At 39.8% G+C, this 19,794-nt stretch overlaps 2 protein-coding genes across 5 annotated transcripts in view; one reads left to right on the top strand and one right to left on the bottom strand.

Moving 5' to 3' along the window:
• Positions 1-726: 726 nt before the first annotated feature.
• Positions 727-7,142, bottom strand: LOC137209334 (uncharacterized). The gene is made up of 3 exons (XM_067710923.1): positions 7,118-7,142; positions 2,350-3,774; positions 727-1,069 (listed from the first exon to the last, which is right to left on the bottom strand). Exons 1-2 carry the CDS (start codon positions 7,140-7,142, stop codon positions 3,137-3,139), a joined length of 663 nt encoding a protein of 220 aa, XP_067567024.1. The 3' UTR covers positions 727-1,069; positions 2,350-3,136.
• The window catches only part of RC3H1 (ring finger and CCCH-type domains 1), a 99,075-nt gene continuing 82,573 nt past the window's right edge, over positions 3,293-19,794 (top strand). Inside the window, exon 1 of one of the 4 annotated variants that reach the window (XM_067728693.1) lies at positions 3,293-3,430. The gene's annotated coding sequence lies outside the window, so the exon portion shown is untranslated. The other 3 variants (XM_067728695.1, XM_067728692.1, XM_067728696.1) reach the window with 3 other exon arrangements.

Below are 19,794 nucleotides of genomic sequence, written 5' to 3'. Positions count from 1 at the left end.
ATTGACATCTGTTAAAAGGTATGTTCTATGATATTAGAATAAAGATTCCTACTAGCTTTTCCTTTTAACTTTCATAGAACTTTATACTTTTTAATGCAATAATCACCAAGCTATTTTGTACTCTAGTAGTTGACATGTACTTCTCATTGTATTCCTTGTACTAGATTGTTAACATTTCTTCAAGGCAGGGACACGTGACTCATTCATTTTTGAATTTTTTCCTCCTATTCCACTCCTTCTCACTCTCTGACCCCCTCCTCAATAACATGGCGTTTATCTATAACAAAGAGTTGTGCAGATACATGATCTAACTTTTCTTAGTCTCTGTTTCAGCTGTCGCAGTAAGTGGGTTGGTATCTTAGGTCTTTTCTAGTCCTATACGACAACTAATGCTTTAGGTTGATAATTACACATTCCAGAGCAATTTGAAAGCATGTGGTAACTTAAAAAATCACTTAGCATAAACGAAAAAGCATAGGCTATTCTAAATAAATAAATAATCAAAGGAAGAACATTATAGTACAGGTATATCAGAAAATATATTTAAAAGATTCATAAGGCCTTATTAGCATTAATTTTTTTTTAGGGTTCATGCTAAGAGCAAAACTGTATTTGGTTACTTGTCATCCTTAATTGACTGATCAAGAAACTAAAGACTGGGCTTCCCTGGTGGCGCAGCGGTTGATAGTCCGCCTGCTGATGCAGGGGACACAGGTTCGTGCCCCAGTCCGGGAAGATCCCACATGCCGCGGAGCGGCTGGGCCCGTGAGCCATGGCCGCTGAGCCTGTGCGTCCGGAGCCTGTGCTCCGCAACGGGAGTAGGCCACAACAGTGAGAGGCCCGCATACCGCAAGAAACAAAAACAAAAACAAAAATACATCTTTAAGTAGGAAAAAAAAAAAAAAAAGAAACTAAAGACTATAATGACATACCTAAAATGGGTTTTTAAAAAACATTTGAGTACTTACTATGTGCCATGTGCTGTTCTAAATCCTTTACATGAAATGATGCATTTAATTTTCATAGTATATCAGTGGTGGAGGCCGAGGCAGAGTCTAAATTTCTAGAACTAGATAATAAAATATAAAATAAAACCAAATTGTTTAAATTGTGTTAAAGCTACAAAATAGTGATTTCTAAGCACAAATGACTATGAGACATTTAAGCTGTTTGTCTTTAGTAATTCGTTCTTAGTTAGCTTAGCTTAAGGTACTTCTCAGGCACTATTTTGCTGTATTAATACAAATTTCACTGGATGAAAACAAATTATACAATTTTAAGACTTTAGAAGCTAAATATAATTTAAATTTTAACATAATTATTTAATATTCATATTAACTCTCAACATCCTAAAAACTGTCACTATTATTTAACAATAACATAGCAAAAATTTTAAACAGCAAAATCAGGAAAAAAGAGCTTAATTCACCACCTAAAATTTTTACAGAGTTAATTTGGGAATAAAACCCAGAATATCTTTTTTTTTTCACTGAATAACCATATTATCTTTCTTCTAAATAGACTCAGTCTCAAGGGATAAATTATTCACTGTAACTTATATGTCTACCTTATCTGGGGAGTTCAAAGCATAGAAATGACTTTTTGTAGATTAGTTTTTATTGCAAACACTTAAGTGTTTTCTTCAGAGCTGCTCTTCTCCTTTTTTTGCCAAATTTTTGTTTAATTATACCATTAAAATGAATTTTGGGAAGCCCCTCCATTTTAACCTTATTTTTAACTGAAATATTTATGAAATAAAAACAAATTTAACTTAAAAATCATATTTTTTTAAAGGAACATTGAAGGGGGTCTACCTGTTGAGGTGTAACTATTAATAGTTCAAAGAAATTATATTATCTAGGTTGATTCTATTGAAAGTTTCCTCACCTAAACAGGGAAGTTGGCATGTTTGCCTAGCAACAGCCGCTAAAACCTTCTGTTGTGGAAGGTTCCCTAGGAGTGAGAAGGGAGGAGGAGGAAAAACTGGAGGAACAGATTAATCTGTTTTTTTCCCAGCAGGGGACTGAGGCCTGGCTGAGGGATAGCCTTTAGATTAGCACACACTAACCTAATCCCTCCATGGTAGCTAGAAATTTGCTCTTTGTAGGACTGGGGTTACTATTTAGCGGGTTGAAGAGATGGTTACAGATTTAGCCCACTTCAAAGAGAGTAAATTCCAATCAGCAGAAAAACATCAATAGGTCTTCTAAAAGAAGCTGAAATCTGAGTAGCAGGAGGGTGTTAGCAACTAAAAAGAACTCTTCCCTGCTTAGAGTTTAGGAAGGTGTGTGATATATTATTTACAAATAATATAGGAACACTAGCTGTTACAGTAATTGAATTTATCACCTTAAAAGCAGAAGCTTCTCTAAATATAGTACTTCTCTTGGTATTGGGGATGTATGCAATGAAGAAAGGACAGGAAAGCGAAATCTCTGCTCACTTGGCCAGACCTGAAGAAAAAACAAAAAAAAAAGCAGGGGGAGGGTGATAATGAACAAGAGTATTAGCTGGGTGCTTACTTGAGGACCATCTCTCTCCTCTATTCTAAACGATTTATTTTGAAATTAGGACTGTATGGTATGAAAAGAATTCCATTTCTCTCCTTTCTTAAAAGCAAGGGTTTGGCTAAACCGAATTGTCTTGAAAGGGGACTCCCATTTTACCCAAAATGAAAATGGCTTCTTTTCCATAATGGAGAAGAAACTTCAAATAATCATAAGGTTAGCTTTAGATCCAATAGCTCTTCTAAGGGCTGAATCTTTTTCTGTCCTGCCCCAGACAGCTCTTAATTGGTCTCATAGGCCTGGAGAGACGTTTTGGGGCAGTGAGTGTCCAGGCCTTTGGGCTGTTTACCCCTGCTGGGAGGCTGAACTCTTTGGGGTAGTCTGTGAGGGAAATGACTAGGGCAAAGCTGGTGTGATCAAGAACCAGGATAAAACAGGATAAGAACAAATTCTTCTGGGGTGGAGGAGGAGAGATGTGAAAAAGAAACAAGAGCAGAGGGACGAGGCTAAGAGAAAGCCAAGGGGGAGAGGTAAGCGCGGGATTGGATGGAAACGTCAGAAATTTTCCAATTCACCATCTGGCCACTTGCCCGCTGGGCGCCGAGGCGCTGGTGGACCAGTTCTTCTGCTCAGGGGGTGGTGCGCTCCGGGTCCAGGCGGTAAGCGACACCACCCTCCCTCCCGGGCGTTGGTGGCCGGTGACTCAGAGGTTTGCTCCCGCGCCCGCCCCGCCCGTCTGCTTGCCCCGCCCCTGGAAGGAGGGGCCTCACTCTGGTGTCCGCCCCAGTCTCTGGGGCGGGCCGGAGCCCGAGGAAGAGGAAGGGGACGAGGACAACGAGCGACGGGGCGGAGGAGGAGGAGGAGGAGGAAGAGGAGGCAGACCAACAAGATGGCCCCTGCTGCAGGAGCAGCCTCAGCAGCAGGTGGGAGGCCGGAGGCGGCGCTGGCGGTGGCAGCGGCGGCCGTTGTCCGGCGGCCTGGGACAGAGTCAGAGTCGACGGTGGCATTGGCGGCGGCGGTGGCTGCCGCGGCGGTGGCGACGGCCGCGGGGACTCGGAGCTGAGAGGAGCTGCTGCTCGGACCAGCGCGGTGAGCGAGCGGCAGGAGGCGGCGGCGGCAGCGGCGTGGGGAGCCGGGCGGCTGCGGCCCGGCCTCCGTCGGAAACAATAGGCAGCCGCGGCGGGGCAGGGGCTGTCCTCGGCCGCCCTCGGCTCCTCGGCCGTAGCGTCCGCCCGCCCGGCCTCAGGCCCCGCCGGCGGCCGAGGGGCTTGTCAGTGCCCGGCGTCCTTTAGGCCTCGGGCCTCCGCGTGCCGCCTGGAGGGCCTGCCGGGGTGGGTAGGCCGTGGGGAGGTGCAGACGCCGCCCTGGTCGAGGGGAGGGCGAGGGAGGCTTCGGCCAGAGGGAGGGGGCCACAGGGCTGCCCAGCCCCGCTGTTCGTCCGAGGACCTTGGCGGGAGCAGAGTGCGCTCGGGAAATGCTTTTTGGACCCCCAGTCTGTGGGGGTGGGGGAAGTGAGGGCGTCTGTAAACAGGCGCCGCCTGCACCTCAAGGCTGCTCCCTCCCCCTCCCCCCTTAAGCACTCCGGTTCTTCGGCCAAGTGGGTTTTACGATGTCTGTTTCCCTGGAGCTACTGCAGATCGAGCCCGATAGTCTTTTTTTCTTCCTGGCGGCGCTAGGGAGGTTGTGTTTGCAGGTGTTTTTCAAAAAAATTTAAGTGCAGCAACACCAACAATTCTGCCAGGTAAAATGTGATTATCAAGGGATGGAGAGAGATAGAGGGCTGAAGGATGTTCCTCTTTAAACATTTCTAGGCATCAGTTCTCTCTAAACATCAGTTTTGCCCACGTCCCGGTGAGAGTGGAACTAGGGCTCTTTTGGAACAGTAGATAATGTAACTCTTGACATCCCAGAATAGTCCCTGAAACTGGAAACAAAGCCGCTTGCTGGCAACGCGAAGACAAATTGTAATGTTTGAATAGAACTTTTTTCTTCAAAGGAACCGTTGTGAATTATTAATGTGCCGCATAAGAAACAATGTTAACTAGCATAAAATGGACCTAATGAAGCATTTTTTCAGGAGACAGAAGAGCTTCGTCTCCAGGCTAGAACTTCTTGTCCTTTTTTATAATTTTCAAAACTAGGAACACCTGTTCTGTATTGAATGTTTAGGCTGAAAAAGAGACAGCTCCTCATTATAGTTGCCCTGCATAGTGATTTCTGAAACTTCAACAGTTAACTACTATTTCTCCTAAACTTAATTTCTCAAGACATCTACCATGTACCTTTCCAAGTGAAGGGGAAAATTATCCAAGTTATTTCTATGTCAGTTTCTATACGTATGGAGAATTTATATTAAGATTGTTTGGATGTCTCCAAAAGACTGCTTTCCACTGTTTAATATTAAATTGCGTGGTCCGTTTAGTTTGTGTTCTTAAAAGGACCTGTGCTGGGCAGATAAAATGCCAGTTAATATCTTTCACCCATTTTTAAGGTGAATTTCTAATTAGAATTGTCCGTATCTGTTGTAATTCAGAGCGTTTTAAGGTTATATGAAGTTTAATGGGAGGCACTGGGCCTTGGTTCTTCCACAAAAGTTGACAGTAAGTAGACTAGAAATTGGATAAACGTGGAGGTTGGACTGTTTTATTGTTCCTTAGGATTGAAGTATAATGGATGAATATGAATGACTTTCATTTTAAGCCTAGTATAAATAATGTGGATGTTTTGACTTTTTAGGTAGTGGGGAAAGAACAACTTTCACATGGCTTCTGCTGATGTGAATTTTCTGGGAATAAATTTCAAAAGGGACTTTTTTTTAAGTATTCAAAGTCATGATTTAATCAATCAATTTTTTTGTCTGAATTTTGTTAGTTGGTACAGAATGCAAGTAAACTCTATCTCATAATGATAACTTAAATTTATCTGTGACTCTAAACCTATTAGAATAATTGTAGTAATGTATGAATTTGTAAGTGGTCAGTGTGCTTTGTTGTGAAAACAAATCTTATGTTGTGTCAAGGACTAATTTACCTCATCATTTTCCTAAAAACAAAGATTTTTAAGTGTTAAGGTTTTGTGTTTGAAATTAGATGCTGACCCAGCAGTCATTGAGTCTGGGTCCCAATTTATGCTTGATATTGAATTCTGTTTTTATTTGTGTCAGACTGTTTTAAGATGTGATCCCTCAATTGTTATGTCTTCAATATCAGTGTTTATTCCGATTATGTCAGTTCAGATTTTCTCAAGTAATATTTAAGAATTTCCTTCCAAGAAGTTTTGGGACCATAGCTTAAAAATTAGATTTGTATTTTCTCGGTAATATTAAAAGTTAATATATGTTTGTTTCATTTGGAGAAATTTGAAAGGGTTTTTTTTGTACATAAAAAATTTTAAATAACAATTTTTCAAAGTACATTTGTTAAATGAGTAAATGAGTAAAAATATTCTCATTTATTCCTCCTAATTAGTCTGTAATATAGGAAGAATCTGAGGCTTAGGAGAAGCTAAGTAGCTATAACTAGCAAAAAGGCCGCTTAATTAATAGGCAAAAAAGCTTACTCAAACCGAAGTCTTGTGACACAAATTAGATGCTTTACTATTGCTACTGCTGCCATATGTCCCAAGGTTAAACTTTGAAGCATCTCCTGTATTTACGGATTCCTTTTTTTTTAAAAACCATGAACTGTGTTTTGTAATACTGTGCTTGCCTTCAGCTCTAATATCTTTTCTATTATCATTATTTGTACACTGCCAAATTATTCACTTATAAGTTTGAGAACGTATTTACTCTTGTGAATTAACAAAAGAAGCACTTATATTTGCTTTTAGCAGATCTGAATGCCGTAAATATAGAAACTCATACCGTTTACATAGGGCAGATTTGTGGTATTGCTGTAATTGTTTCATGGCTTTAATTTGTTATATAAGCAGTTAGCTAAGTTGTACCTTTGAAATAAATACTTAGGAAACTTTTATTTTTTTATTTTATTTTTTAATTATTTATTTATTTTTGGCTGCGTTTGGTCTTCATTGCTGCACGCAGGACTTCTCTAGTTGCGGCGAGCGGGGGCTACTCTTCGTTGCGGTGCGTGGACTTCTCATTGCAGTGGCTTCTCTTGTTGTGGAGCCTGGGCTCCAGTAGTTGTGGCATGCGGGCTCAGTAGTTGTGGCTCACGAGCTCTAGAGCACAGGCTCAGTAGTTGTGGCTCATGGGCTTAGTTGCTCCATGGCATGTGGGATCTTCCTGGACCAGGGCTTGAACCCGCGTCCCCTACATTGGCAAGCAGAGTTTAACCACTTTGCCACCAGGGAAGGCCCTTAGGGAAGTTTTAAAATGACTTTAGTAGCATTCGGTAGTGTTAAGTCAGGTCAGCTAACATTTGGAATTCTTCATTTATAATTTTTTAAAGCCTTAGACCATTTAGAATTATGCAGTATTTTCTATCTCCAGATTTTAGAGCTTGAAATGGAGTTTGGTGGGGTCTAATCAGTCCACTCTAACATATATCTTGCCAATGGTTGGCACCCAGTAAAGTGAAGAATAAACTGATAAGTGATCCTTGTTTGGTGGACACTTCGGAGCAGGATGTTCCTTGGCAGGGTATACTGACCTGGTTTAGTTTTGGCTATGTCCATGCTCAGGAGTTGAGGTATTCTTTGGGATTGGATTCAAGTGGATTTAAATTCTCAAATTGACCTGCATCAGAACAGTCACAGATTTCAAAATCAGCCTGTTGGTTAGGATCTTCTTTAAGATCACCTTCTTTTTTGTTTAATCCTGGAGTCTAGACTGGATTTGGACTAGCCTTGGAGGTTATAGCATAATATTAATTTTTCAGCCATTTATATAAAGGAATTTTTCTTACTCCAAAGTTTTTTAATGTTGATTCTATACGTTTTCTCTTTTTTTAAATATTTATTTATTTATTTATTTTTATTTGGTTGCGCCAGGTCTTAGTTGTGGCGTGCGAACTCTTAGTTGCTGCATGCATGTGGGATCTAGTTCCCTGAGCAGGGATCGAACTCCAGCCCCCTGCATTGGGAGCATGGAGTCTTAACCACTGCACCACCAGGGAAGTCCCGATTCTATACATTTTCAAGTGTGAAGTTTACTTAATCTGAAGTGATGTTGTGCTACATCTCCAAGACAGTTAGCTTTAGCATATTTATTTATATCCATTATTGGTCAGATTTGTGTCTGTTTACTTCTTATATTCTTATTTATTCTTTATGTAATGTTAGACATTTCTTATCAGTTCACAATATTTTCCTGATTGAGGTTTGAGAAAAGAATTCTAGTAAAAAATTTGAGTTCATCTTACATGCACAGTTGAACTGACTCAAATTATGTTCTGCCCTAGAGGAATAAATGTCTTAAGGTTCATTTATATTTATTTGAGATTGTTTATAAATGTATGTTTGATGTTTGTCAAGCATTTTAGCACTGATATCAGTACACACCCATTACTGTGCATATAAGGTAATAATTTAGTTTGTAATGCATTTTTTTCTAAATATCTCCAAGATCTAAATAGCATTTGAATGTGGTAGCAGTGTTTTTGAAGAAGAGTTCTACAGTGGTCTATATATCTTAACATAAATTTTTTTTTAAATGGAGGTTTAAATTGCATAACATAAAATTAACCATTTTAAAGTGAACAGTTCATTGGCAGTACATTCACAATGTTGTGCAACCACTACCTTTATCAAGTTCCAAAACATTTTATCACCCCAAAAGGAAACTCTTGTGCCCATTGAGCAGTTACTCCCCATCCCCCTCTCCCCCAGTCCCTGGCAACCACCATTCTACTTTCTGTCTTTATGAATATTACCTAAAATGATTTTGAGCCAAGATTGAGCAAGAGTGCTATGTATAATTGAAATTGCAGGAAAAAACTTTGGGATATGATTGTTAGGAATCAAAAACCACCTCATTCTTTACATTATTCTCTAATTACAGTAGGCATGCTGCCAGGGATTCTTTATGGAAGAAAAGTTGGAAGTCACAACAGTTCGAACTTTTCATCTTGATCACTCCAAAGAAGTTGTACTTAAGCTCTCAGACTCATTAGTATTTCCTCGTTGAGTTGTGAGAATTAACTAAGTTTTAATGTTCTATACAAATGTGAGCAATGAATAGTCTTATCTATAGCTTGTTTGGCTTTTGTTTTTTCTTAATATATAGAAGAAACTTGGAATATTAATAGACAAGGACTTATATGAGGTTATATTAGAAAATGATTGTTAGATTGAAACTCTTTAATCTGTATGAATCTAACTGTATTACTTTTTTTGGTTTTTTTTTGTTTTTTTTGTTTTTGGCTCCGTCGGGTCTTAGTTGCGGCACGCAGGAATCTTTTGTTGTGGCGCACAGGCTTCTCTCTAGCTATGGCACATGGGTTTCTCTCTAGCTGTGGCACGCGGGCTCCAGAGCACACAGGCTCAGTAGTCGAGGCACATGGGCTCCAGAGTGCATGGGCTCTCTAGTTGTGGCGCGTGGGCTCTGTAGGTGCAGCGCGTGGGGTTATTTGCCTCTTGTCATGTGGGATCTTAGTGCCCCGACCAGAGGTCGAACCTGCATCCCCTGCATTGGAAGACGGATTCTTAACCACTGGACCACCAGGAAAGTCCCCTAACTTTATTACTTTTATTCAGCTAATCTTTGAGCCTGTTTAGAGTTATGATTTGCCTGATACTCTGCTTGTTGAATAAATCTTTGAATCCTTGGTCTTGGGTCTATACCTGACTCCCTCCAAAAACATAGACACTGTTAACAGAAGCAATTGGTTTGTAGCTTTTTTAAATTGTTTGTTTGATTGAGGGAGAAAATAAACAGGCTTTTTTTCTTTCATCTTTGACTTAAATTCAAAATTAGGTACTTCCCCTAATTAAATTTAAATCTTAACATTTATGGTGAGAAGTGAAATACAGATTTTATGTTACTATTAAAGATTTGTAATATTTTACAGATACAGAAGCTCTAAGTCGGGAAGAATTTAAATTTTGATACTAATTTCCCCCCTTTTAGGAAAATTTTATTTAACTATTAAATTTAGTTATAAGAACAACTTAAAAAGTGATGGAAAGAATTATAACGAATATTTAGAACTCAATGCAGTAAAATTCCTGCTTTTCTTTAATACTGACTTTTTTCAGGAAATATCAACTCTGTAAATATTAATATTTCTATGTTTATATACATCTGATTAATCTTTAACAGTAATTTATTAGAAAGCTAGTGTACTAAATTAATACATTTAATCATAAAATAACATCTTTAAATGAGGTTAAGTTTAGAGATCTATGCTTGAAAGTATGGTTTAGTGGAACATATGTGAATGAAACAGGATCATTATATTCTTAGCTTTATTATAGAACAGTATGTCATCTAACCTGATCCCAATTTAGAATAAGAAGTAGACAAAAAGACCTTTATCACAAAGTTAATGAACTAAATCATCTACACTAAGGCACTGACTTAGAACCTCTCTTGCTCTGTACATAATTCAAAGAAGCTTGATATTTTCACAGCAGAATTTAATCTGTTTTCTAATTTCACAGCAGATTAAAACATGCAAATTAGATGTGGGAGTAAAGGTACTCTAGGTAATATGGACAGCAAGAAGGGTAATGAGGTAAAAATCACATTAGCATGGGACAGTTTAATACAGGGACTTTTTTTAGACTCTGAGTATATCATTAATTAATTATTGTATTCTGCTATATAACCTGTTGTTCCTGATGATAGATTCATTGTGGGAAAATTCACTTATGTTTTTGATTTTGGGAATCATAAAACTATATAAAGAATATATTAGAACATACACTTTGGAGTCAGATGTATCTAAGTTCCCATCTTTTATCACATAAGCTTTATGATTCTTCATCTCTAAAACCAGAAATGGTAATATCTTCTTTGAAAGGATTGTTTTGCAATTTAAATGAGTTAACATATATCTATAGTATAGTACCCATTCAATAAATGTTGTTTTCTTCCTTAAATTTTGTTTAACAAAAATCACTTTAGAAAGATATTCATCTAGAATATTTGAAAATTTTCTGCTGTCAATTGTTAGTATTCAAGATACAATTAAACTTTGTGTATTTATGGAGTTGGTGGTCAGAAATGAAATACCGTTCTCATTTTCTTTCCACATCAGTCTTTCATTAATATGGACCTGTGCTGTTTAATATCAGCCACTAGCTACATGTGACTACTTAAATTTAAAATTTTTAATGGATTTTTTTTAGAGCAGTTTTAGGTTTATAGAAAAATTGCACTGAAGGTATAATTTCCATATATACCTTCCCCCACAGTTATTTCTGTTAACATCTTACATTTGTTATAATTGATAAACCAATATTGACAAATTATTAACTAAAGTCCATAGTTTACATTACAGTTCACTCTTTGTGTTGTACAGTTCTATGGGTGAGATTGTCTTCTTTCACTTAGCAATGTACATTTAAGGTTCTTCCATGTCTCTCTGTGACTTGATAGCTCATTTCTTTTTTTTTTTTTTTTAAACATCTTTATTGGAGCATAATTGCTTTACAATGGTATGTTAGTTTCAGCTTCACAACAAAATGAATCAGTTATATATATACATATGTTCCCATATCTCTTCCCTCTTGCGTCACCCTCCCTCCCACCCTCCCTATCCCACCCCTCCAGGCGGTCACACAGCACCGAGCTGATCTCCCTGTGCTATGCGGCTGCTTCCCACTAGCCATCTACCTTACGTTTGGTAGTGTATACATGTCCATGCCTCTTTATTGCTTTGTCACCGTTTACCCTTCCCCCTCCCCATAGCCTCAAGTCCATTCTCTAGTAAGTCTGTGTCTTTATTCCTGTTTCACCCCTAGGTTTTTCATGACATTTTTTTTTTCTTAAATTCCATATATATGTGTTAGCATACGGGTCTCTTGTAGACAGCAAATATATGGGTCTTGTTTTTGTATCCATTCAGCCAATCTGTGTCTTTTGGTGGGAGCATTTAGTCCATTTACATTTAAGGTAATTATCGATATGTGTGTTCCCATTCCCATTTTCTTAATTGTTTTGGGTTTGTTATTGTAGGTCTTTTCCTTCTTTTGTGTTTCTTGCCTAGAGAAGTTCCTTTAGCAGTTGTTGTAGAGCTGGTTTGGTGGTGCTGAACTCTCTCAGCTTTTGCTTGTCTCTAAAGGTTTTAATTTCTCCATCAAATCTGAATGAGATCCTTGCTGGGTAGAGTAATCTTGGTTGCAGGTTTTTCTCCTTCAACACTTTCAATATGTCCTGCCACTCCCTTCTGGCTTGCAGAGTTTCTGCTGAAAGATCAGCTGTTAACCTTATGGGGATTCCCTTGTGTGTTATTTGTTGCTTTTCCCTTGCTGCTTTTAATATGTTTTCTTTGTATTTAATTTTTGACAGTTTGATTAATATGTGTCTTGGCGTATTTCTCCTTGGATTTATCCTGTATGGGACTCTCTGTGCTTCCTGGACTTGATTAACTATTTCCTTTCCCATATTAGGGAAGTTTTCAACTATAATCTCTCCAAATATTTTCTCAGTCCCTTTCTTTTTCTCTTCTTCTTCTGGAACCCCTATAATTCGAATGTTGGTACGTTTAATGTTGTCCCAGAGGTCTCTGAGACTGTCCTCAGTTCTTTTCATTCTTTTTTCTTTATTCTGCTCTGCAGTAGTTATTTCCACTATTTTATCTTCCAGGTCACTTATCCGTTCTTCTGCCTCAGTTATTCTGCTATTGATCCCATCTAGAGTACTTTTAATTTCATTTATTGTGTTGTTCATCGTTGCTTGTTTCATCTTTAGTTCTTCTAGGTCCTTGTTAACTGATTCTTGCATTTTGTCCATTCTATTGTCCATTCTATCTCCAAGATTTCGGATCAACCTTACTATCATTATTTTGAATTCTTTTTCAGGTAGACTGCCTATTTCCTCTTCAATTGTTAGGTCTGATGGGTTTTTATCTTGCTCCTTCATCTGCGGTGTGTTTTTCTGTCTTTTCATTTTGCTTATCTTACTGTGTTTGGGGTCTCCTTTTTTGCAGGCTGAAGGTTCGTAGTTCCTGTTGTTTTTTGTGTCTGTCCCCAGTGGCTAAGGTTGGTTCAGTGGGTTGTGTAGGCTTCCTGGTGGAGGGTACTAGTGCCTGTGTTCTGGTGGATGAGGCTAGATCTTGTCTTTCTGGTGGGCAGGTCCACGTCTGGTGGTGTGTTTTGGGGTGTCTGTAGACTTATTATGATTTTGGGCCGCCTCTCTGCTAATGGGTGGGGTTGTGTTCCTGTCTTGCTAGTTGTTTGGCATAGGATGTCCAGCACTGCAGCTTGCTGGTCGTTGAGTGAAGCTGGGTGCTGGCGTTGAGATGGAGATCTCTCGGAAATTTTTGCTGTTTGATATTATGTGCAGCTGGGAGGTCTCTTGTGGATCAGTGTCCTGAAGTTGGCTCTCCCACCTCAGAGGCACAGCACTGACTCCTGGCTGCAGCACCAAGAGCCTTTCATCCACAGGGCTACTTAATTTGGGATGATTGGTTGTCTATTCAGGTATTCCACAGATGCAGGGTACATCCAGTTGATTGTGGAGCTTTAATCCGCTGCTTCTGATGCTGCTGGGAGAGATTTCCCTTTCTCTTCTTTGTTCTCACAGCTCCCAGGGGCTCAGCTTTGGATTTAGCCCCGCCTGTGCGTGTAGGTCGCCGGAGGGCGTCTGTTCTTTGCTCAGACAGGACGGGGTTAAAGGAGCCGCTGATTCGGAGGCTCTGGCTCACTCAGGCCCGGGGGGTAGGGAGGGGCATGGAGTGTGGGGCGGGCCTGCGGCGGCAGAGGCCGGCGAGACGTTGAAGCCTGAGGCGCGCCTGTGCGTTCTCCCGGGGGAGTTGTCCCTGGATCCCGGGACCCTGGCAGTGGCGGGCTGCACAGGCTCCCCGGAAGGGCGTGTGGCTAGTGACCTGTGTTCGCACACAGGCCTCCCGGTGGCGGCAGCAGCGGCCCTAGCGTCTCATGTCTGTCTCTGGGCTCCGCAGTTTTAGCCGCGGCTCGCGCCCGTCCCTGGAGCTCTCTCAAGCAGCGTTCTTAATCCCCTCTCCTCGTGCACCAGGAAACAAAGAGGGACGTAAAAGTCTCTTGCCTCTTCGGCAGTTCCAGACTTCTCCCCGGACTCTCTCCCGGCCAGCCGCGGTGCACTAACGCCCTGCAGGCTGTGTTCACGCCGCCAACCTCAGTCCTCTCCCGGCGCTCCGACAAAAGCCGGAGCCTCAGCTCCCAGTCCCGCCCGCCCCGGCGGGCGAGCAGACAAGCCTCTCGGCTGGTGAGTGCCGGTCGGCCCGATCCTCTGCGCTGGAATCTGTCCGCTTTGCCCTCCGCACCCCTGTTGCTGTGCTCTCCTCCGCGGCTCCCAAGCTCCCCCACTCCGCCTCCCGAAGCCTCCACCCGCGAAGGGGCTTCCTAGTGTGTGGACACTTTTCCTCCTTCACAGCTCTCTCCCGCTGGTGCAGGACCCGTCCCTATCCTTTTGTCTCTGTTTAGTTTTTTCTTTTGCCCTACCCAGGTACGTGGGGGGTTTCTTGCCTTTTGGGAGGTCTGAGGTCTTCTGCCAGCGTTCAGTAGATGCTCTGTAGGAGTTGTTCCATGCGTAGATGTATTTCTGGTGTATCTGTGGGGAGGAACGTGATCTCCGCGTCTTACTCTTCCGCCATCTTCCTGGAAGTCTCGCTCATTTCTTTTTATTGCTAAATAGTACTCTGTTGTATGGATAAACTTAAGTTTTAATTAATTAAAATCAAAATTTTAAATTCCTCAGTTGCACCAGCCACATTTCAGGGGCTCAATAGCCACATGTGGCTAGTGGCTACCATATTGGAAAATGCAGATATAGCACATTTCCATCATCTCAGGAAGTTCTATTGAAGAATGCTGATATAAACCAAAGTCCCGTTCTCCATTTATATTCACTCTCACAGAGAACTTACCATTTACATGGCCTCAATTTGTCCTAAGCCTACCTTTTCAATGTTTTTGCTTGTGCTGCCAGCAATCCTAAACTTGACATAATTTAAAATCCTTTACTCCCTCCAAAGAATCAGCCTTTCCAGATACTGTCCATTATAATATGGTTTCTTCTCAGGGCATCATCTTTTACTCCACGCTTCTTGTCCCTAAAATCTGGAGTCATCTTTTTCTTTCTTATTTTTTCTCTAAACCTTTTGAATATTTATCAGAGATGAACAGGTCTCAGAGCTAATAACTGGCAGAGTTGAGATTAGAATCTAGAACTCCTTTTTCTAGTTCTCTCTTGGGATCTCCACTAGTTGGGATGCTTTTACAATTAATTTTAAAGTTGCGGTCACTTTTGAAGAGATTATTGGGGACTGTTTGATTATGTACTATGTAATTTAAAATACTATAAATCAAAACTATAGAGGCTATAGCTATAGATTTAATAAATACTAATGTACTCATTCTTTAAAAAAGTAGAACTTGAAATGAAGAAGTTTATCTTATTTCTTATCTTAAATAAGAAATTTATCTTATTTCTCTATAATTCAGTTATTATGGAAAAATATTTTTTCTTCTGTGTGTGACCCACTTTACATAATAAAAATTAATTGCCTGTACTAATATGAATTGCCTGGTAAGGGTGAATAGAATTTAACTGAACATTGTTGCCATCCAAAATTCCCTATTGGTACTGATTTACATTTGTATTCTATTCAAATACTTTGTAAAATCCAATTTGGTTACCACATGAACTTGTACTTTCTTAAACATTATTTAAATTATCATGTTAAAGTTTCCAGAGCTCTTTTGTCTTTATTTTGGGGTAAGCTTTACCTCTACTTTTGCTGAAAATAGCTATACTGTGTAAGGTCTTGATTTGATCTTCTCTGTATACTGGTTATGCTTGCTCAAAAGTTCATTTTTGTGGAGACATTCTGTTAAAGAGTAGTTGTCTTCCATGTTTAAGTACTGTATTTAAAAAAAAAAAAAAGCCTGAATTTTAAACTTCATTTTGAAATGCTTTCCCTATAATTACTGCTCTTAAAACCCATGTTTTATATGTCAGCTTTTACATTAATTACTGTTTTGATTAAAACTGTCACTCTTTGCTCGAATCTGTCCTCTCTTTAAATTTATTAAAAACTTTTTTAAAACATAAGGCTCTCCATATATTTAGAAAAGCTGAGTTATGAGTTATCTGAGTCAGTTTTTTCAGAAATGTCATTTTATTATGTAGGTTTGCAGTTGACAAAATCTCATAAGGGCACAAAAGTCCCTTCCAATATATTCTCTTTCTACTGCGTTAGAAAAAATGAGGGCAGGAGAGAGAGAGGGTTTTTTGAAATAATAAAATCCTTAGAATAGAAAATGTAATATTTAAAACTCTTTAAAAGCATGTAAGAGTAACTTGGAATATCACAAAGCTTAGAACAGATAATGTCATGAAAGCATCTTTGAATATTGAAGTTGTAGTACCTATTCCCATAGTGATTGACGTGCATTATTTAATTCATTGTTCTCAGAGTGTTAAAACTTTAAGCATCTTAAGTGTATCATGACAAAATGGTGAGGGGCAGAGGGGAAAGAATGGGTGGGGAGCAAAATCCTGTCAATAGAATCTCCATTTTTGAGAGAGATTTCAGGTTCACTTGTTGATTTTTTTTTTTTAGTATTCTTTTTTGTTTTTAAAAGACTTGGTTGGTTGGTTGGTTGATTTGTTTGTTTTAGAGCAGTCTTGGGTTCACAGTAAAATTGAGAAGAAGGTACAAAGATTTCCTGCATACTCAGCTGCCTCCACACATGCATAGCCACCCTTATTATCAACATCCACTGCCAGAGTGGTACGTTAATTACAATTGATGAACTTACATTGATGCTTAAAGTCCATAGTTTATATTAGGGTTCACTCTCGGTGTTATACATTCTGTGGATTTGCACAAATGTATAATGACAGGTATCCATTATTATAGTACCATACAGAATATTTTCATTGGTTTAAAAATCCTCTTTGCTCTGCATATTCATCCTTCCTCACCCCAGCTTCTAGCATCCACTGATCTTTTTATTGTCTCCATAGTTTTGCCTTTTCCAAAGTGTCCTATAGTTGGAATCATACAATATGCATTTAAGTTTCTTACATGTCTCTTCGTGATTTGATAGCTCATTTCTTTTTTAGTACTGAATAATATTCCATTGTCTGGTTGTACCACTGGTGGACATCTTGGTTGGTTGCTTACAAGTTTTACAATTATGAATAAAGCTGCTATAAATATCCATGTGCAGGTTTTTGTGTAGATACAAGTTTTCAGCTCCTTTGAGTAAATATCAAGGAGAGTGCTGGATCGTATGGTAAGAGTATGTTTAGTTTTGTAAGACAATGTCAAACTTTTTCAAAGTGGTTGCCCGATTTTGCATTCCTATCTGCAATGAATGAGAGTTCCTGTTGGCGCCACATCTTGGTCAACATTTGTTGTTGTCCGTGTTCCAAATTTTGGCCATTCTAATAGTGTGTAGTGGTATCACATTGTTTTAATTTGCATGTCCCTGATAACATATGATGTAGAACGTCTTTTTATATGTTTATGTGGAATATATAATATTGTATAGTTGGACTCATGCAATATGTAGCCTTTTCAGATTAGTTTCTTTATCCTTATCTTTTTAATCTGTCACTTCACTTTTAGCTTTACCTCGCTTATAGGTAGTTTTAAGAATGTGGTTAATTTTGGAGGTATACTATCTTCTAAAGATTAAGTACCTGCATTAAAAAATTGAACTCGGGCTTCCCTGGTGGCGTAGTGGTTGAGAATCCGCCTGCCGATGCAGGGGACACGGATTCGTGCCCCAGTCCGGGAAGATCGTACATGCCACAGAGTGGCTGGGTCCAAGCCAGGGCTGCTGGGCCTGAGCATCCGGAGCCTGTGCTCTGCAACGGGAGAGGCCACAACAGTGAGAGGCCCGCGTACCGCAAAAAAAAAAAAAGATTGAACTCATCTTGTGATGATAGATTCAGCTCTCTTACCTTTTATGTGAATTGTCCAACACTATCTTTAGAAATATGAAACTTGCTACAATCAAGTAGTGATATTTTTCAGTCATTTAAAATTGTTGAACAAATATATGCCATACAACAGCATACAACAGTATGGACTTCCTCTTATAGAAAGAGTTTAGAATGTATTGGGAACATCAGAGGGGCAACCTAATATACACTGGGCTATAAAAAGATTTCTTGAAAGAGCTTCCTGAGTTGAATGTGACTTAAAGGATGAATAGGGGTTTAACATCCCAGATTTAGGGGAATACTTGAGCCAAACAAGACCTAGAGTGAAAAAGAATATCTTGTATACAGGGAAACCTTCATACTTTTGTTGCTAGAGTATAAAATACGAGGCAGATGGTGGTGAAAAATAAAGCTGGAGAAGTAGGTGGGGGCCACATCCCGGGGATCTTGTATGGCATGTTCAAGCACTTGGGATTGACTCTGCTAAGGCAACATCCAAGGGGTTTTTAAAATTTTTATTTATTTATTTATTTAGTTAGTTAGTTAGTTTTGGCTGCGTTGGGTCTTCATTGCCACACGCGGGCTTTCTCTAGTTGTGGCGAGCATGGGCTACTCTTTGTTGCGGTGCATAGGCTTCTCGTTGCGGAGCATGGGCTCTAGGCATGCGGGCTTCAGTAGTTGTGGCACATGAGCTCAGTGGTTGTGGCTTGCAGGCTCTAGAGTGCAGCCTCAGTAGTTGTAGTGCACGGACTTAGTTGCTCCACGGCATGTGAGATCTTCCCAGACCAGGGCTCGAACCTGTGTCCCCTGCATTGGCAGGTGGATTCTTAACCACTGTACCACCAGGGAAGTCCCTAAGAGTTTTTGTTGATGTTGTTTGTTTTTTAACTTGAGATAATAAAATACATGCACTAAAGGGCAAAAATCATAGCGGTAGATCTTGATTACTTTTTACATATATACACTTGTGTAACCACCACCCAGATCAAGATATGCAATGTTTCTAACACCCAAGAATTCTTTCTACTCTTTCCCAGACAGTACACTCTCTACTGCCTCCCAGCTTTCCTAAGAGTTAATTCTGACTTCTAGCACTGTAGTCTGTTTTGCCTCTTCTTAAATGAAATCATGCATCATGTCTTCTTTATGCTTCCTCTATAAATTAAATTCTACAGTAGGTGCTATTTTGTATCTGGCTTTGTACATTGTAATATCTGTGAAATGTGTCCCTGTTATATGTAACAGTGGACCAATTGTTTTATTTTTATCATTGCTGTATAGTATTCCATTATATGAACTTATCACAGTTTATGCATTTTGTTGATGGACATTTGGGTTGTTTGCAGTTTATTTTTGGCTTTTTATGAATAAAGTTGTTATGAACATTACTGCATAAGATTTTTGGTGGACATACTTAGTCATTCCTCTCATATAAATACATAGCAGTGGAATTTATGGGTCATTAGTTGACTTTGGTTTAGCCTAAGGAGATACTCCCAGTTTTCCAAAGTGAATGTACCAATTCACACTGCTGTCAGCATTGTATGAGAATTTCGTATGCTCATATCATCTTTAATACTTGGTATGGTCAGTAAACTTTTTTTTAGCCATTCTGGTAGGCATGTAGTAGATTCCCATTGTCATCGTAATTTAAATTTCCCTTGTGAGTAATGACATCTTATGACTCTTAAATAAGCGTATTATACACTTATTGGCCATTTTGATACCCTCTTTTGTGAAAGAGGATCTTTCAAGTCTGTTGTCCCTTTTTTAAAATTTACTTATTTTATTTTAATTTTATTTTTGGCTGCGTTGGGTCTTCGTTGCTGCGTGCAGGCTTTCTCTAGTTGCAGTGGGTAGGGGCTACTCTTCCTTGCGATGTGCGGGCTTCTCATCATGGTGGCTTCTCTTGTTGTGGAGCACGGGCTCTAGGCACGTGGACTTCAGTAGTTGTGGTGCGTGGGCTCAGTAGTTGTGGCTCATGGGCTTAGTTGCTCCATGGCATGTGGGATCTTTCCGGGCCAGGGCTCGAACTTGTGGCCCCTGCATCAGCAGGTGGATTCTTAACGACTGCGCCACCAGAGAAGCCCTATTGTCCTTTTTTTTATTGAGTTTTTTGTCATAGAAGAAAACCATAAGTGAATGACCAGCAGCTGTGAGGAGTGTGGATGAAGGCAAGAACAAAGCTAGAGACAGAGATCAGTTAAAAGGTTACTGTGTGATCCAGGTGAGAGAGACTGTATGCTGTATGAGAGCAGGGACTTTGTTTCATTCAGGGCTACATCT

The sequence above is a fragment of the Pseudorca crassidens genome, chromosome 2 (assembly GCF_039906515.1).
Source record: "Pseudorca crassidens isolate mPseCra1 chromosome 2, mPseCra1.hap1, whole genome shotgun sequence".
NCBI classification, from domain to species: Eukaryota; Metazoa; Chordata; class Mammalia; order Artiodactyla; family Delphinidae; genus Pseudorca; species Pseudorca crassidens.
This window is presented reverse-complemented; position numbering and strand designations above follow the sequence as displayed.